Source organism: Vidua macroura, chromosome 21, assembly GCF_024509145.1.
Source record: "Vidua macroura isolate BioBank_ID:100142 chromosome 21, ASM2450914v1, whole genome shotgun sequence".
NCBI lineage: Eukaryota > Metazoa > Chordata > Aves > Passeriformes > Viduidae > Vidua > Vidua macroura.
In genome coordinates this window covers 2,127,829-2,143,124 of record NC_071591.1, presented here as the reverse complement: position 1 = coordinate 2,143,124, position 15,296 = coordinate 2,127,829, and the positions used below count along the sequence as shown (strand labels likewise).

Below are 15,296 nucleotides of genomic sequence, written 5' to 3'. Positions count from 1 at the left end.
GTCATCTTTTGCAGATGGACCTTTTAGTAAAAGGTTACAGAAATAATTTTGAGGAGTTTGGGACTGCTTTGCTTTCCCCTCTTCAGAATTATATGCATTTGAGACCCTGATGAACAGTATTTTACTCTTTCAGAAACTCACTCATTAGTAAACAGCATGTTTTTTTATTCAGGATGAGAGCAAAAAGCATCTCGTGGTGTCAACAAGAATTCACAGGGGTGGCACCTGCAGCAGCAGCCGCGGGAGTTACAGGGTGACTCATCTTCCCCAAGGATTAACCTGGAGCTGTGCAGTTGCTCTGCTTCCCACTCCAAGTGCCTGAGCACAGCAATGCTAATTATTGCAGCTTTGTAACTGTTTCTCCCGCTCCAAGCCAGAAGTTAAGCTCAGCTTACATCAGTTGCCACCTTGACAAACACAGAGTATATTGCTTTGGTGATGCAGAGGAAAACCTGCCCAGCAGACAGGCAGAAAAACAACAGCACTTGGGCATCTCCTGCCAGTGACAAAGGCACAGCGTGTTGAGGCACAGGTACCCAGGCCTAAAACACCTGTAAATACAGAGCTGATTGGAGCAGAAAGGGCATAAGAAACAACTTATGGAGTTATGCTGGCCAGTGGGAGAAGGGCACTTACATCAGTGATCGTGGCATTTCAGTTCCACTGCCTCGTCCCAGATTTTAAAGATGTCAGACTCAGTGCTGGTGGCAGCCTGACGAGTCCTCCCTATGCTGAATCCACTTCTTCTTTTATTAATCCGTTCTACAGGGGTACAAAACAGGAAGTTTAACAGCTTGGGTTATGTGAGCTGAGGCCCAGCTGCTTTGAGGATGAAATGTAAGCCCTTATTGACACAACAACCACTCCACGTCTGCACAGAGCAGCACCAACAGGTAAAGCACCAGTGCAGCACCTTCTGTTGAACACCACTCCTTCCTGCTGCTAGTTACAGACATGTCATTTCCTAGAGAAATAAGGTTTTAGATCTGGATAAAACACAGCACTTTGGTTTTTAAAAAGTATTTTTAGGAGAAACAGATGCAGAGCCTTTTCAGTGCTTTAAAGCAGTGTAACTCTATGCAGACACAGCCTCATAACAACAGCAGCCCATCAGTGACCACAAGCACGTTGTATCCATAACTACGGCATGTTTGTGCCATTCCTGGGTGGCAGAAAGACAGAAAGTTCCACTAACAACTGTTTTTCATCAATGGGGACTGGTTTAGAGAGCATGAACCTGATTTTCAGGAGCCCCCAGGACACTATTCCACTTCCCTTGCAGGGCTACAGACCCATTTTGTAGAAGGAATAATTCCAAATATTGGATCACCTCTACCGCAACTGGTCTTCTATTCTATTTGAAAAGGAGGTTTTGGATTAGAGGTGTTCCATCCAGTACAATATGGATAAAGCTTATGTAAGATCACAACCTGCTTGTACTCCTTCTGAGAGGCTTTCAACTTCAAATATTGCGATTGTCCACATTCACAAACATTACATACAAGTTCTACAACACACTCAGTAACACAAAAAGGTTCCTCAGCAAACCCACTTTGCTAACACTGCCACAAGCTACGCTACACAGGGAACTCAGTGCTGCAAACGTGGGCTGACCCCCAGCTCGCCCCCCACAGCCTCCCTACTCTGTCACACCTAGGAGGCCCTGCAGGATGTTTATGGGCAGGGGGAAGACGATGGTGGAATTCTTCTCAGCAGCGATGGTGGTCAGGGTCTGCAGGTACCGGAGCTGCAGAGCAGCGGGAGACTCCGTGATCACCATGGACGCCTCCTTCAGGGCCCTGGACGCGTTCATCTCCCCCTCGGCCGCGATCACCTGGGGACAAAAACGGGTCAAACTGAGCTCATCCTGCACAGGAGGAACGGGGAATGCAGGCTGATCTCAGCCCTTGGCAGGTGGGAAGTGACCTGCCCTGGGCACGTGCTTTCACCAGGCACAAGCCGCTCCTGTTTGCTCTCCAGGCCCCAGTGCCTGGTATCCTCCCATCCAGAATGCAGGATCACAAAAGCTGGCATCAGCTTGAGAATGCAATGCAAGTATTTATTCTATCTTCAAAAGCTTTTGTACTTCTTCCAGCACTGCCTCTCAAAACCAGAGGCACTCCCCACACATAGCTGAAAATACTTTCTCCCTCAAGCTGTACTCCTCTGTATCTACAAATGCTTGGAGGGAATGGTGTATTTCTTACTTGGGAAAAACCAAATCCAGCCCCCAGACTGATGTCATTACCTTGGCTCTCGCCTCCCGGGCAGCCTCTGCTTCTGCAGCCATGGCTCTCTGCAGCTGGACAGGTAACTTCACATCCTTGATCTCCACACGTTCCACCTTAATGCCCCAATTGTCTGTTGCCTCATCAAGTGTGGCCTACAGAAGGCAGGACAGCTAAGTGAAGCCACACACCTGGCCCAAACTAATGCCCAAAAAGAATGACCAGTAAACCAAATGAATTCTCTTCAAATTCTCATACTTCCAGGACTTTAGTATTTGTAGTATGATTTGACAGCTATAAGAGCGCAACTGTTTTAAAGTAACAAAAGCCCCAGAGCTTGATTAATGTATTGAAGGAATTCTGTGGCACACTTTCCTTCAACAGTGAAGGACTGACACAAGGGTCCAGGGAAGCCATCCTCTCCTGTATCCCTCATTCCCACGTGCTAGCCCCACTGGCCCTTAGTGCTTTAGTCCCTCATTCTTATTTTACAGAGTGCCCTCCCAAGAGAACTTGTCAGGGCTTTGCCTACAGCTCCAAATCACAACTGATCACTTAGAGATAAAACAAATCCCCACCTTTAAGTCCATGGGATTGCTGCTTTACCTGCTGTTTGATGGATTGCTCCAAGATGCTCCTACCTGCATGCTGTGTGCAATTTCCTCACGGTCAGAGAGGATCTCAGAGAGGTTTTTGGTGCCCAGGACATTCCTCAGGGTGGTCTGTGCCAGGAGCCGGGTGGCTGAGTCGGCGTTGGTGATGTTTGCCACGGCCAGGGTGGCGTTCTGCACCCTGTAATAAACCACTCCATCCACGTTAATTGTCACCGAGTCCTTGGTCAGGATCTGAAAAGCAGTGGGGAAAGTACAGAATATTCCACAAATACAAGGTTAATTATTAGGACAATCATGTATTTGTTTTATTACACCAAGTCCTGGTTTCCCACTGTCTTGAAAACAAAAGTCCTTATACACATATGCTGCATATGAACGTGCCCCAGTGCTCACAAACCTCCCAGTACAGCTCTGCAAAGCTGAGACTAAATATGGGATTAGAAACTTCTCAGTGAAAAGCACATTCCATTCACTTTGCCCTAATGTTATTTTTAACCCACTTCCTCGAATTCACAGAGGGATTTGCAAGTCATACCAGTGACAGGAAAAAGAGAAAAGGCAGAAATTATTTACTCTGAAATTCATTTTCACCTGAGAAGGTTTAACCAATGATCCTGGCAAGGTCCCCTTTCTGCTGCCTTTCAGTGAAGTTTCACCAGGGCTGAGTGAGGCAGCCTGACAGCAGGGCTGTGGGGACTGTGCTGCAGAACTGCAGCCTCCTGGGACAGGAGGGTGGCACTGCACAGGGGAGCTCAGAGAACCAGAGAACCTCTGTTCCATGGTACACAATTACCTTCAAGATTTACCTGTCCTGTCCCTTCCCAAACTAGCTCTTTTAGCAGGCTTTTCATAACACAAAAGCTAAAGAATAAGTAGCATGCATAGAAATCATGTTGAACAAATAGAAGTTGATTTCTGCCTCTATGTAAGGAACACAAACAAACCTAAATCCATAAGCGTAATTTAATCAAGTCAAAAGAAAAACTGGATTACTGATGGCCTCACTAATGGTACATCAGCAGCTGCAAGCACATTCTGCCTGCCAGTGATTAGGTTTCTCCCAATTACCCTTTAGAGTGTACCAGGACAGCTGCCATTTGTCTCAATCTACAACTAACCATGAGCAACAAACCCACGAGCAGATCTGACAGGAAAAAACAGATGCACCACACAGGTTACACCGAGCATCTCTGTGTCACAAAATGCACCTGATGCATGAGTGATACAGTTATAACCATCAGGATACAATTGTTCACTAACTTATTTTTAGAGGGACCTTTGGGTTTTATTCGTTATCCATCGAGTTGGCAGCACTGAGTTCAGCTGGCTTAATGCTCTGGAGACATTCTGCTAAAAATTTAGGATGTCCAAGGAAAATCAGACTAGAAATCACAGTAATTTTTTTGTTCTTTAGGAGCGGCAGCACCTTCATCATGTTCCTGTGGGGCAGGGCACAGGAGCCATGTGCACACAAACCCAGTGAAGGGAGCTGACCACTCATTCCCCCAGTTGCTATAAATAGCATTTGATGGATATACCAATTCCATCCCATTAATTGAGCCAGTTTATACATGTAGATAAATTGGCATAGGACAGATCCCTGCTGCGCCTGGAAATCTTCCAGATTTCACAGAAGCAATTAGGGAATGTTGTATGAAGCCCAGCAGCCTTCCTTCCAAACCCCTCCCATTTCAGCTCTCAGGCAGGATTCAAATATCTCATTTGGTCCTCAGAGCATCCTCTGTTTTCTTTCAGTGCTCTTCCCTTACTGGATGACATTTCTAAGGGATATATGTATTCTTCACAATACACTGCACCTGCACAAGGAATCTGTATTCAAACTGCACGTTACCCAGTACTGAGAAAGGAGAGGGAAAAGCAAAGTACACAAAGTGCAAAAATTCTGCAAGGACCTTAGTAGATGCAAAGGCAAATGCAAACTCACCTCCTGAGGAGGGATATCAAAAGAGATGGTTCTCATATCAACTTTGATGAAGCTGTCTGTGCAAGGCAGGACAAAAAACAAACCTGTGCCAAAAAATCCATTCAAGAAAATGTGAAAATGGCTCATTAGAGCAGACAAAACTTGTTACTGCAATAAGCTGAAATCCAACTGTTGTGGCTGTGCAGCTCTTTGTGAGGAGCTCAGCAGCACAACACTTGTTAGTGGCTTCCAAACCAAGGTAAGATTTTCAAAAATGCATGCTGAGAAACTTCAATTTATCTGGGTATCACTTACTTAGAGATTTTTAACATTTGGAAATAAAACAGCCCCAGAACTATTAACAACTACTTTAAAAAATGTTCCCCACATAGTTACTAGTGGGGCCTAATGCTGGCAAGTATCAATATCCTGCCTTCTATTCTGAGATTCTTCAGCTTTACAGCAATGTGGAACATTGCAAAGCCTGGGTGAAAATGAAGGAAGAAGCCATTGCCCCTTTCTGTCACTTAGAGCAGCAGGAGCAACAGCTGAAAATAACATTCTTCCAGATCTCAGAGTTTCTAATATACAAAGACAACTTGTCAAAACTATCAAATACTCTACTGGCTTCTGTTACTTTTGAAGGATATCAAGGCTCTCAGACTCCTTGGGTTTAACTGATACATCAAACTTCTTTTTTCAAATAACCCATTTGATGCCATTATTCCTCCCTTTACATTTAGTGCTTTTGATTCTGCCTGCAGATCATACATTAACAAAGGAGAGCTGGGTAGAATTAAGTTTGCTGTCTTCTCAATCCAGAGTACAAATCAGAACTTTATGAGCTGGAAGACACCCACGAGGCTCATAAATTCCTGTTGTAGCACATCCTCTTACTGGAAGTTACAGAATTCTTGAGAAATCCATTTGCCACTTTGCTGCAATGTCTCTACACCATTATTGTTTTGCTGATGACTAATTGGAACAAATTGCTGTCCAGGACATACCTGGTCCCTTTGCTCCTCCTTTTAGGATGCGTCCAAGTCGGAAGATGATGGCTCGCTCGTATTCCTTGATAATCTGGAACAGATTGTTGGATGTCATGCACGGCTTTCCAGAAGTCACATGATGGATTCCAAATTATGTACACACCAGGCTAGGACAGTCTGGAGTCTCAAATTTAATACACATTTCTCTACTGGCTGCTTTTGAGAATTTTAGCTATAACTTTATTGTCAAAAAGCAAATGGAAAAACATCAGGACAATAGTCCACAAGAAATATTCCTCAGACTCTCAACAGGATGGCACCTGGGCAGGTCCTGGCACCAGCAGCAGCCATCAGGAATATCCTGGCAACAACACAACAAAGTGCAGCATTTGTGACCCAGCAGGGATTTTTCCAGCTCCAATTCTAATGCCACATCAGCCAAGCCAGGAGGAAATAACTCCTCCTCTTTGGAAACTGCAAACATCAACCTCAGAGGGATCACGGACAACGCCGTGTCTTCAAATGTGTCACATGCAGCCACATCTATGTACATAATTACAGATTTCTATTTACATACTTCATATTTAGATGTGTGATATACAGGGAGAGATCTTTAAAAAATAAAATATCAGTTCTCTAAGAGTAGTTATGGGCTCTTTGCAATTATTCTGATCCTTCAAATGAGCTTATTTACTAATGACAACTGGGCAGATGTAGTGAAGACAACAATGCAGAAATTATTTTGACCAAATATTGTAATACCACTTTTATTTTTGGTTTGAAGATGAATGCACTGCAGTGCTGGGGTGTGCTATAGCTCAAGAAAGAACAGAGCTAGATTAATTTGTGTTTAGAACACGTAAATCTAATTGAGAACAATAACAGCCACTCTGCATTGCTGAAAGTTTTAATCCAAATTAGCAGTGAATGATTTTACCTTTATGCACATCCATACTGATATAGGAAATGTAAGAACAGTGAAAATAAGCGAGGTGATCACCAGGATCCATCCACACACACCGAGGCCAGGATCGGCATCATCTACAAAAGAGCAGAAATTGTCACTTTTCTAAACCAAGAGTGCCTATTAAAGTGCCTAAATTGAATATTTATGTTGAATGTTCCTTGAAATAAGTCACTGTTAGCACTGCTCCTCTGGCCAAATGCCTTCGGTTTAGATCAGAAATCAAATTAAAAGCCAAACTATGCTTTGATTTTCACTGGTCTCTAAGTTGTGCAAGACAGCTGAGGGCAGAATGCTGTCCAAGTAGCATTTATGCAGAAGTGTACCAACACTGAAGTTTCAATTCCCAAATGCCTTTTTCTCCCCCAAGTTTTTCTAGCAGAGTGACTCACAGGCAACAGTGGAAATCGTGTTTGTCTGTTTTCTGACAAGTCAGAGGAACTTCATGCAAGGAGTGAAACACTAATACCCCACAGCCTGCCAGCTCTGGGGCAGCATCGTTGGAAGTTGAGTTCTGCTTCAGCTGTAACAGGTGCACATCTAAGGAAACCACAATTCTCAGACCCGTTGGATCTGGGAAGTTGGATAAGATGAGGTACGAGATTAGCTGGACATGAAATAAAACCTCCATAAAGAATTTCTTGGCCAGAAACTTCTCGTGCCTTATTTCTCTGTCAGTGGAAGACACCAGCTGAAGGTAACTCTGGGATCAAGTAACGAGCTGGTGGTTTCAAAAGCTACTCAGCTAAAGCCATGGCAAAATGTGGGCTGGGAGGCATTCACAGAGCTACAGGAAGTTTCTTATCCTGCCAGCTAAGACTCCTAACGGGCTGCCAGGAGCCTGCTGCCAAGCAGGGGTGTCCCAGGGTGACACCCAGCACTCACAAACGTCACCTTCCTACTCCAGAGATTCGGAATTTCATGTAGAAGTCACACCTCAACTGATGTCAAATTTCAAGACTGAGCAAAGAGGATGCTTTATTTAGCACCAATGTGTTGTTTATTCACAATACAAGAAGGGAGAGAGATGCTGTCTTGTGGAAAAATATGAGATACAAGAAACATGCCTGGCATTTGTGGGATGAGCTAGTTCTGCAGCTCCTGGAGGTGATCCCCATCCCTGCCCACCCCTCAGGCTGAAAACAAAGGCTTGACCCTGCATCAAGTGCTGGCTGACAGCTCCCTAAACCTGCCCCTGGAATCTTCTCCTGAGCTAAAAGGCAGGCAAGCCCCCACCTTGGATTTATAGCCTGCTGTGGTGGGCAAGTCTAAGCAGGCAATAAAAAAATGCAAATTTTCTTGAGCAACCTCTTGAAGAAATAAACCACAAGGAGAAAGACTATTAACAATATAATAAAACTTAATTGAATCAGCCTTCAATGCCTTTAAGGCTGACTGGAACAGTTACCATTACTTTAGCAGGAAATTATCACTTGGACCATCAAACTGTATTAAGAATTTATAACACACACTTAGTGCTGGAGGCTAAGATGGAAGGGGAAAGTTCTCGTTACAGCTTGAGGTGTGGCACATGGTTCATTTGTGATTTATTTCCTTCTGCAAAGTCTCCACAATCCAAACAAGCACACCACTGTCAAACAGCAGAAATGTGCCCTGACTGAAAACAAAACACCAATTTCAAAGTGAACTACTTGTCTTCACAGATGCTTCACAGAGCATTTCACATGGGAAAACCCCAAAATTACGACATCCAATAACCAAAAACTACGTCTAATGCCACTTAGTCCATATTTTATTGTGATCACATGAGAGCTGCAGGAGAAACCACGTCAGCAGCATGTTCAGGAAAGGCTCACAGAGACAAGATTGGCACCGACTGACCGTGGTGAGGTATCAATAACTAACATAGTTACACATGAAATGCAGATCCTCTCCAAAGATACCAGAGCCAGGATGTGCCACTGGGCACCAGGCCCAAAGAGATCCAAAGTTATTAATACAACAACTCAAATTACCCAGCCAAAGGCTTCACACACAAAGCAATCTTATAAATACATTTCCTTCTCCGGTTGCAAACAAGAAAAGCATAAAATAAATCAGGACTTTTCCGTTGCCTGTTTCTGAACAATGGAAGTAACAGGAAAACGTTCCAGCTCCCAGTGAGTGAACCTGTCAGTTGTGCAATCTCAATGCATCATCTCCAAAATGTCCTGACCCACGTCACACACCAACACCTCCTAACTGGAAGGGCAAAACCCACATCAATAACAATACCAAGAAGTAAAACTTCAGTACAACTCATCGCCCCACCTGAGGACTTCTACCACTTCCTCCATTCACACCTAGACAGGATGTGGCTGTGGAGAAAAGCCACAGTAGTGTCAAAAAAGCAATCCCTAAGTTCTCCTTGTTCTCGTTTACTGGTGCAGCGTCCCAGAGATTACTTCTGTTGACTCTGCTTGTCATCATTTCCGTAATTCTGCCCTTAGTGATCCGAGTTACTGCACAGGAAAGGAAACCACAGAAACCCACCCGAGCTACACCACCGGCATGGTGGCAGTTCGTGGTGATGCTCCGACGCGTCCCGGAGGGCAGTGTGAGGACCTGCCGGGAATCACCACCTGCGACCTCGTTACCCGAAGGGGCAGCGGGGTCAGCCCCCGTTAACCGGGGCTGGGGGCTCAGCATCCCCCGTTAACCGGTGCCGGGGTTTCAGCATCCCCCGTTAACCGGTGCCGGGGGCTCAGCATCCCCCGTTAACCGGTGCTCAGCAGCTTCTGTTATCCGAGGCTGGGGGCTCAGCATGCCCTGTTAGCCGGGCCAGCGGATTCAGCAGTCCCCGTTAGCCGGGGCTGGGGTCGCCCCGGGGCCGCCGGTGACCCCTCGGGAGCCGGGGCTCAGGGAAGCGCAGGCTGCCCGGGAAGCGAAGCACAACCGCTCCTCGCTCCTCCCGCGGGCTTAACTTCGGTGAAGCATCTTCAAACTTACCTCCGCGACTCAGTGAAGCTACAATTAAAAGCGAAACAAAAAAGCGGAGAGAGAGAGAGAGAGACGAAGGCGCCCCGCGAGCAGCGGCCGCTGCGGGGCCGTTTGGGGACAGCCCCTGCCCGCTCCCCCTGCGGCCGTTACCTTGAGTCCGCCGGAACTTGGACGGGTACCCCGCTTCGTGGTCTGCCATGGTCCCCGAGTCCCCTCAGAGCCGCCTCGGAGTCGGTCCCGCGTCCCCTCCGAGCCGCCTCTGCGCTGCCCCACCACCGTCACCGTCACTAGCAGCAGCAGCAGCGCCGCCGCCCTCACGGCCGTCCCGCCGCCGCCGCCCCCTCAGCGCTCCCTCAGCGCTCCCTCAGCGCTCCCTCAGCGCTCCCTCAGCGCTCCCTCAGCGCCGCCTCAACGGCGCCGCCACGCGCCCGCCCCGCCCCGTCCGCGCGCCCCGCGTGCGGCCGCGCGCGCCCGCCCCCGCCGCCAGGGGGCGCCGCCGCCGCTGAGGGCGTGAGGGGGACGGCCGGGGAGCGGCCGCGGAGCGAGCCCCGGCCGCGGCGCCCGGCTCGGGGCAGCGCCGGGGAAGCGGCCGGAGGGCGGCCCAGGGCTGCAGGTAGGGCAGGGAAGGCAGGGAGGACGGCAGGGGAAGGCACGGAGTGAGCGATGGGCCCGGCGGGCAGCCATCGCCTGAAGTGAGTGAGCTCCCGGCGTCGCCTCCTGAGGGGAGCAGCGAGGAAAGTTCCAGCTGCCCCGGCCTCGTGTGGCGTTTAAAGTTCTGTGAGGTTTTATTGCTTTTCTTCCCACACTCCCTTACTCTCACGTGAAGAGTTGGGATCTTTCATCCCTTTTGGGAGAGGCCACAGTAACCATTTCTGCTGCTACAAGGCCCACCCACAGAGATAAAGTCTGTCCAAAAGTACACCATACACACACGGGCATTGCATACCAGATTGCAAACCAGATTGTTAAATCTGACAAGAGTTCCAGTTAAATTCTATATTAACGTGAGTTATGAAGTCCATAAATAATTCCTGGCTATTCTTTAACCTTTATTTCTCTATGGGACATTGGTAATTAGTGGGCACGTGCAAACGTGCATCTATCACGTTACACCGTGTACTGAGTGCAATTGCTTCTTCATAAAACACATTGCAACCTATGAACAAAAATGGTATTAGACTACTAAAATAGATTTATTTTCAGTGTTGATGTTATTCTGTGTTAAACTCTTCCTTGGAAGAGCCTAAATGGACAGCCATTACGTTGTCCATTACGTACCAGAGGAGCGAAGATTTTGGTTTGGTAGCACAATTGGTTGGGGCAGAGGTAGGAGTGGAGCTGAGTGCTAAATGTGGTTGTGGTTCTTGATGTCTCCAAGTGACAAGAACAGCCCTGGAGAACACCCAGCACTTTCTCCAGTGAGTGTTAGACCCCTCTTGAACACGCTGCCTGTTGCTGCTGTGAACTCCTCCTGCCACACTTGTGCCAGTTGATCTCAGACTGATCCAGATGAGCAGTACATGAAACGAAAGACTAAATCTGACTCGAGATCCCCGCGTGACCTTCTGAAAGCCCTTCTGTCCATTGTCTTTACTCATATGTTTGCTATTAATACATTTACACGTGCTGACACCTGCTGTTCTCATATTAGTAATTCCTCAACCTTTTTGTCCTGTTGTCTACAACTCTGTGAGTTTACCTATTCTCTGTGTGTAACACATGGGGCTAACTTTTCACATAGGTGAAAGGAAGGGAGAACCTGTGAGCTGTCTAAATGAGAGCTGATAAATAATCATTCTATGCTCAAGTTGCCACCTGCAGGCAGCTCGCAAATGCCACGAAGAGACTTACAATGCAATGTGATATTTGACCATGGGTTGTAAATACCACGATGCTGTAATTGAATGAGAATCTGTGAGATTCCACGGGCTGGTTGACCTTAGGATCTTCTGGCAAATAGGCTGGTTTAGAGTGCATTGGTGTCAATAAGGAAGGAAGGATGTGCTGGAAATGGGAGGGACAGGCTCTGTGGAAAGAGCAGATGAGCTGCGAGGAACCCCTGTCCTCCACAGCAAATTTGCCACTAGAAAAATCTGAGCTGGTGCCAATAATAAGATAATTGTTCTATGATTCTACAGGCACTTTGAAAATTTATACAATTTGCTCATTAAGAGATGTACAGCATGGGTTTACCTTGTTTCAGCAAGGAAGAGAAAGCACCTATTCATTTCTCCTCTCTTAAAGTAAAAAATAAGCAATTAAGACCTTTCTCCTCCGTAAGCTGGGAACCCTGGTTCAGCAATATCTCAGCAGCACGCTGTGAAGTGATGTACAAATTTATGTTGGCTTTTTACTTAAAGAAGAGGAAACTTCTCTCTAATTGTAGATGGGCCTTCATTCCATTAATTTTATTCTGTGGCTGTTTGCCAGGAAAGTTGGACAAGCCCCTGGTGGGGTGGGCAAGGACACCGCTGTCCTGTGGGGCATTGCTGCCATCTGGGTGCTCTTCCACAGGGCATTTCTAGGGCATTGACCAGCGGCACAGCTTCCCTTCCCCTTCCCCTTCCCCTCTCCTCTCCTTCTTTGCTAAATAATAACATGGGAATATCTTCTCTCCTCATTTTTGGTTCGATAACTAAAGGAAATTAAGAACTTGATTTCTGCCTGCCTAGAAGAAAACAGTGGACTTGCAAATTGATTTATTAATCTCTACGTCTTATGAAGAGGAACATTTCATTGGAGTTTGACTTTGTTATTTCCATAAGTCAGTGTCATTTCAAAGATGGGAGTTCTGGCAGCAGGAACTCCTTGGTACTGCTCTGTAGTGAAGCCTGGTTTATTTCACCTTTCCTTGAATTCCATTGTGTCTGGTGAGGAGTTATTAGAGTCCTCACCACCAGCACAAACCAGGTGTGTTGAGGTGCATCAGCAGACACCGAAGGCAGTGCTCTACACTCGGGATATTTATTCACCAGATGTGCTTTATCAGTGGGATTTTTCTGTAGTGTACCAAGCTGCCGTTAGATGTCAGCAGGGCATTGAGCACAGCCTCTGCTGACAGCCGTGTTTGAAGCTTGTATTGAGTGCATGGATTTTTGTCACCTCAGTGGTTTTTTTAAACACAGTAAATTGTAGTCCCCAAGGATTATGGAATTATAGCAAAGGCTATTCCTGAAACTGTAGTTGATTTTTACCTTAAAAAGTAGCTGGATGTGGAATATTCGATTTCATAATTATGTTTGGAGCTGGCTTATTACACTAAATTTTTTGTGAAACTTCAATTTTACTCATGCTCTTCTAAACACACGAAGTGCTGTGAGCTTCCCACAGGGATTAGCCATGGCAGTGTGGTGGTGAGGTGTGGTGCTGTGCCTTATTTTAGTGTGCTTTTCCCAGTTTACAGTACATTTTAAGCAGCTCTTACAATTGTTTTCCATTGCTGTTTGCCATTCTGAGTTTTGAAGGGTGCATTTAAGTATGTCAGGACATCTACTGGGTTCCTACATATGTGTTTATATATTTTGTTGAATTGTTAATTCTCTGGAGAGCTTTTTCACTTCCCTTATACATTTGCAGTAGGTCTGTCTCCATAGATTTTGGCTTTAATCTTAAAAGCACTGCTTTGAATCATTTTCCCCTAAAACATCTAAAACAGAATGCAAGTTCCACAAACATTTCCCACGCTATAACAGCCTGCATTTCATTTTGTTGCTTATTTTTATATCATGGGACTATTTGTTTTCAGTGGAAATAGAGTACATATATGTTGGATAATAATCCCAAAATAGGAATGTCCTAAAATCAGGTTTCTTTAAACAGAGTAATTTCTCCCACATTAAAAGATTCATAGTTTAAAATAGCTTTGAGTCTGGGAGGTTCATTATTTTTATGTTGTTTACACTTAGAGAATACATATGAAAGATCATTCAGAGCAAAGCTCCTCCTGAGGGAATCCCGAGTTTTGGGGCTGCTGTACATGGATTTAACAGGAGAAAGCAGAGGTCACAGCAATCTGCCTCCCCCGAGGGGTGCTGCTGCTGCTGCTGCTGCTGGGGACATTTGAGCTTTGCAACAAATCATTGTGCAAAATAATCTGCGTGTTTTTTCCTGACTTAGGATACTTTCATTATTACAAGTATCAAGAAAATCTGGTCATATTTTCAGCAAATAGTTTTACTGCCAAGCTATATATGAGGATTACAAGTATTTTAAAAATCTAGGAAATTCTACACAACTAACTCCTTTGAATTCTCCTACACATCCTGTTAAGGGATGTTCAGGTCCACAAATACAAATCAAACTCAAATTAAACTGTCCTTGCTGATGGTATTTGCTGACAGAGAATATTTTGGAGATAGTTTTTATTTTCTGAAGTGTTTCTTACAGTTCAGTGAGGCAGAGAAGTGAGTTTTCAAGACTTCTAGCAGTCTAAGAGCACCTCCAGCCCTGGAGCCAGTTTGGGGAAGGGGAGGGAAGGGAAGGGAAGGGAAGGGAAGGGAAGGGAAGGGAAGGGAAGGGAAGGGAAGGGAAGGGAAGGGAAGGGAAGGGAAGGGAAGGGAAGGGAAGGGAAGGGAAGGGAAGGGAAGGGAAGGGAACGGAAGGGAAGGGAAGGGAAGGGAAGGGAAGGGAAGGGAAGGGAAGGGAAGGGAAGGGAAGGGAAGAGAAGAGAAGAGAAGAGAAGAGAAGAGAAGAGAAGAGAAGAGAAGAGAAGAGAAGAGAAGAGAAGAGAAGAGAAGAGAAGAGAAGAGAAGAGAAGAGAAGAGAAGAGAATGTAGCAGTTGTAAATGTCCAACTTTCCCAGAGCTCTCCAGTGAGTTTCTCTAAGGAGAAACCTTCCTCCTATTTCCTATGCTGGCTGTGTGCACAGAGCCTTTACTTGTCATTTCTGGGCTTACCCAGGATCCATCTGTGCAGCCAGAGCTCTTTTTGATTTTTCAATATAATGATTTCTTTACTTCTGTAGGTTTGGCAAAAGAGAAAATTTGTGTCTGACAAAACAGAGAAAGCCTGAGGTAACACACACAGCGCAAGCCAATGTGCTAGAACAAGTCAAAGTCATCAAGGTGCCTCAAAGCAGCAGTGGAATGTCACTTTGCTATTCCAGAAGCCCAGGCTCAGAAGGAATCCTCCTGCATATGTCACTGAAATTACAAGTTTGTCTCACACTTAGATAGCCTGGGGGGGGGTTAGCACTTGTAACTGCTCCATCCCTGGAATTGAGGAGCAGAGCTGCATTCCAGAACACTGGCGTGCTTGAAGGATTTAGTTGCAGAAGAAGAGATTATGTTACTGTAAAAACAAGATACTGAAGGGCTGTACATTTCACTCTGTGTATTTAATAGTTCTGTATTTTAAACCAGAATAACTGTGTGAGACACTGAAAGCAGTTCTGGACAAACAATACAGCCCAAATCTGATGATAAAAGTAACAAAGCTCTGGGGACTTTGTAATAAAAATGTATTTTATTGCAAATATACTTCTGGCAGCAGTGATTAAACTGTACTGGATGCAGAAAAAGAACTAAAGGAAATGTTAAGAAAATGAAGACAAACATTTCTATTCACTTTTATTGACAACAAAATTGGCTCTGAGCTGGGGTCAGTGGCAGTAGACTCTGGTGAGTCATTTATTTGTGT

General features: G+C 45.7%; 2 protein-coding genes across 5 annotated transcripts in view; one reads left to right on the top strand and one right to left on the bottom strand.

The window, feature by feature from the left end:
• Positions 1 to 136: 136 nt before the first annotated feature.
• On the bottom strand, positions 137 to 10,024 carry STOM (stomatin). 2 transcript variants are annotated; one of them, XM_053996273.1, is made up of 9 exons: positions 9,810 to 10,024; positions 6,693 to 6,796; positions 5,774 to 5,846; positions 4,788 to 4,870; positions 2,870 to 3,073; positions 2,249 to 2,383; positions 1,654 to 1,834; positions 637 to 762; positions 137 to 551 (listed from the first exon to the last, which is right to left on the bottom strand). In XM_053996273.1, the coding sequence occupies exons 1-8, from the start codon at positions 9,856 to 9,858 to the stop codon at positions 638 to 640; spliced, it is 954 nt and encodes a 317-aa protein (XP_053852248.1). In that variant the 5' UTR covers positions 9,859 to 10,024; the 3' UTR covers positions 137 to 551; position 637. The 2 variants fall into 2 exon arrangements, with proteins under 2 accessions (XP_053852248.1, XP_053852247.1); XM_053996272.1 differs by having other exon boundaries at positions 137 to 762.
• Positions 10,025 to 10,180: 156 nt separating this feature from the next.
• Positions 10,181 to 15,296, top strand: part of DAB2IP (DAB2 interacting protein) — a 184,103-nt gene continuing 178,987 nt past the window's right edge. For 2 of the 3 annotated variants that reach the window (XM_053996186.1, XM_053996187.1), the window contains exon 1: positions 10,181 to 10,272. The gene's annotated coding sequence lies outside the window, so the exon portion shown is untranslated. The remainder of the gene's footprint in view (positions 10,273 to 15,296) is intronic. The other variant, XM_053996194.1, reaches the window with a different exon arrangement.

Bases quoted from the DNA above. Each gene is read 5' to 3' on its own strand.
- STOM (XM_053996272.1), bottom strand. From the start codon at position 9,858: ATGGCAGACCACGAAGCGGGGTACCCGTCCAAGTTCCGGCGGACTCAA. The intron at 5,847-6,692 runs GTAAAATCATTC...AATCTGTTCCAG, and splicing joins CAGTATGGATGTGCATAAAG to ATTATCAAGGAATACGAGCG. The intron at 2,384-2,869 runs GTAGGAGCATCT...TGCCTTCTGTAG, and splicing joins AAATTGCACACAGCATGCAG to GCCACACTTGATGAGGCAAC.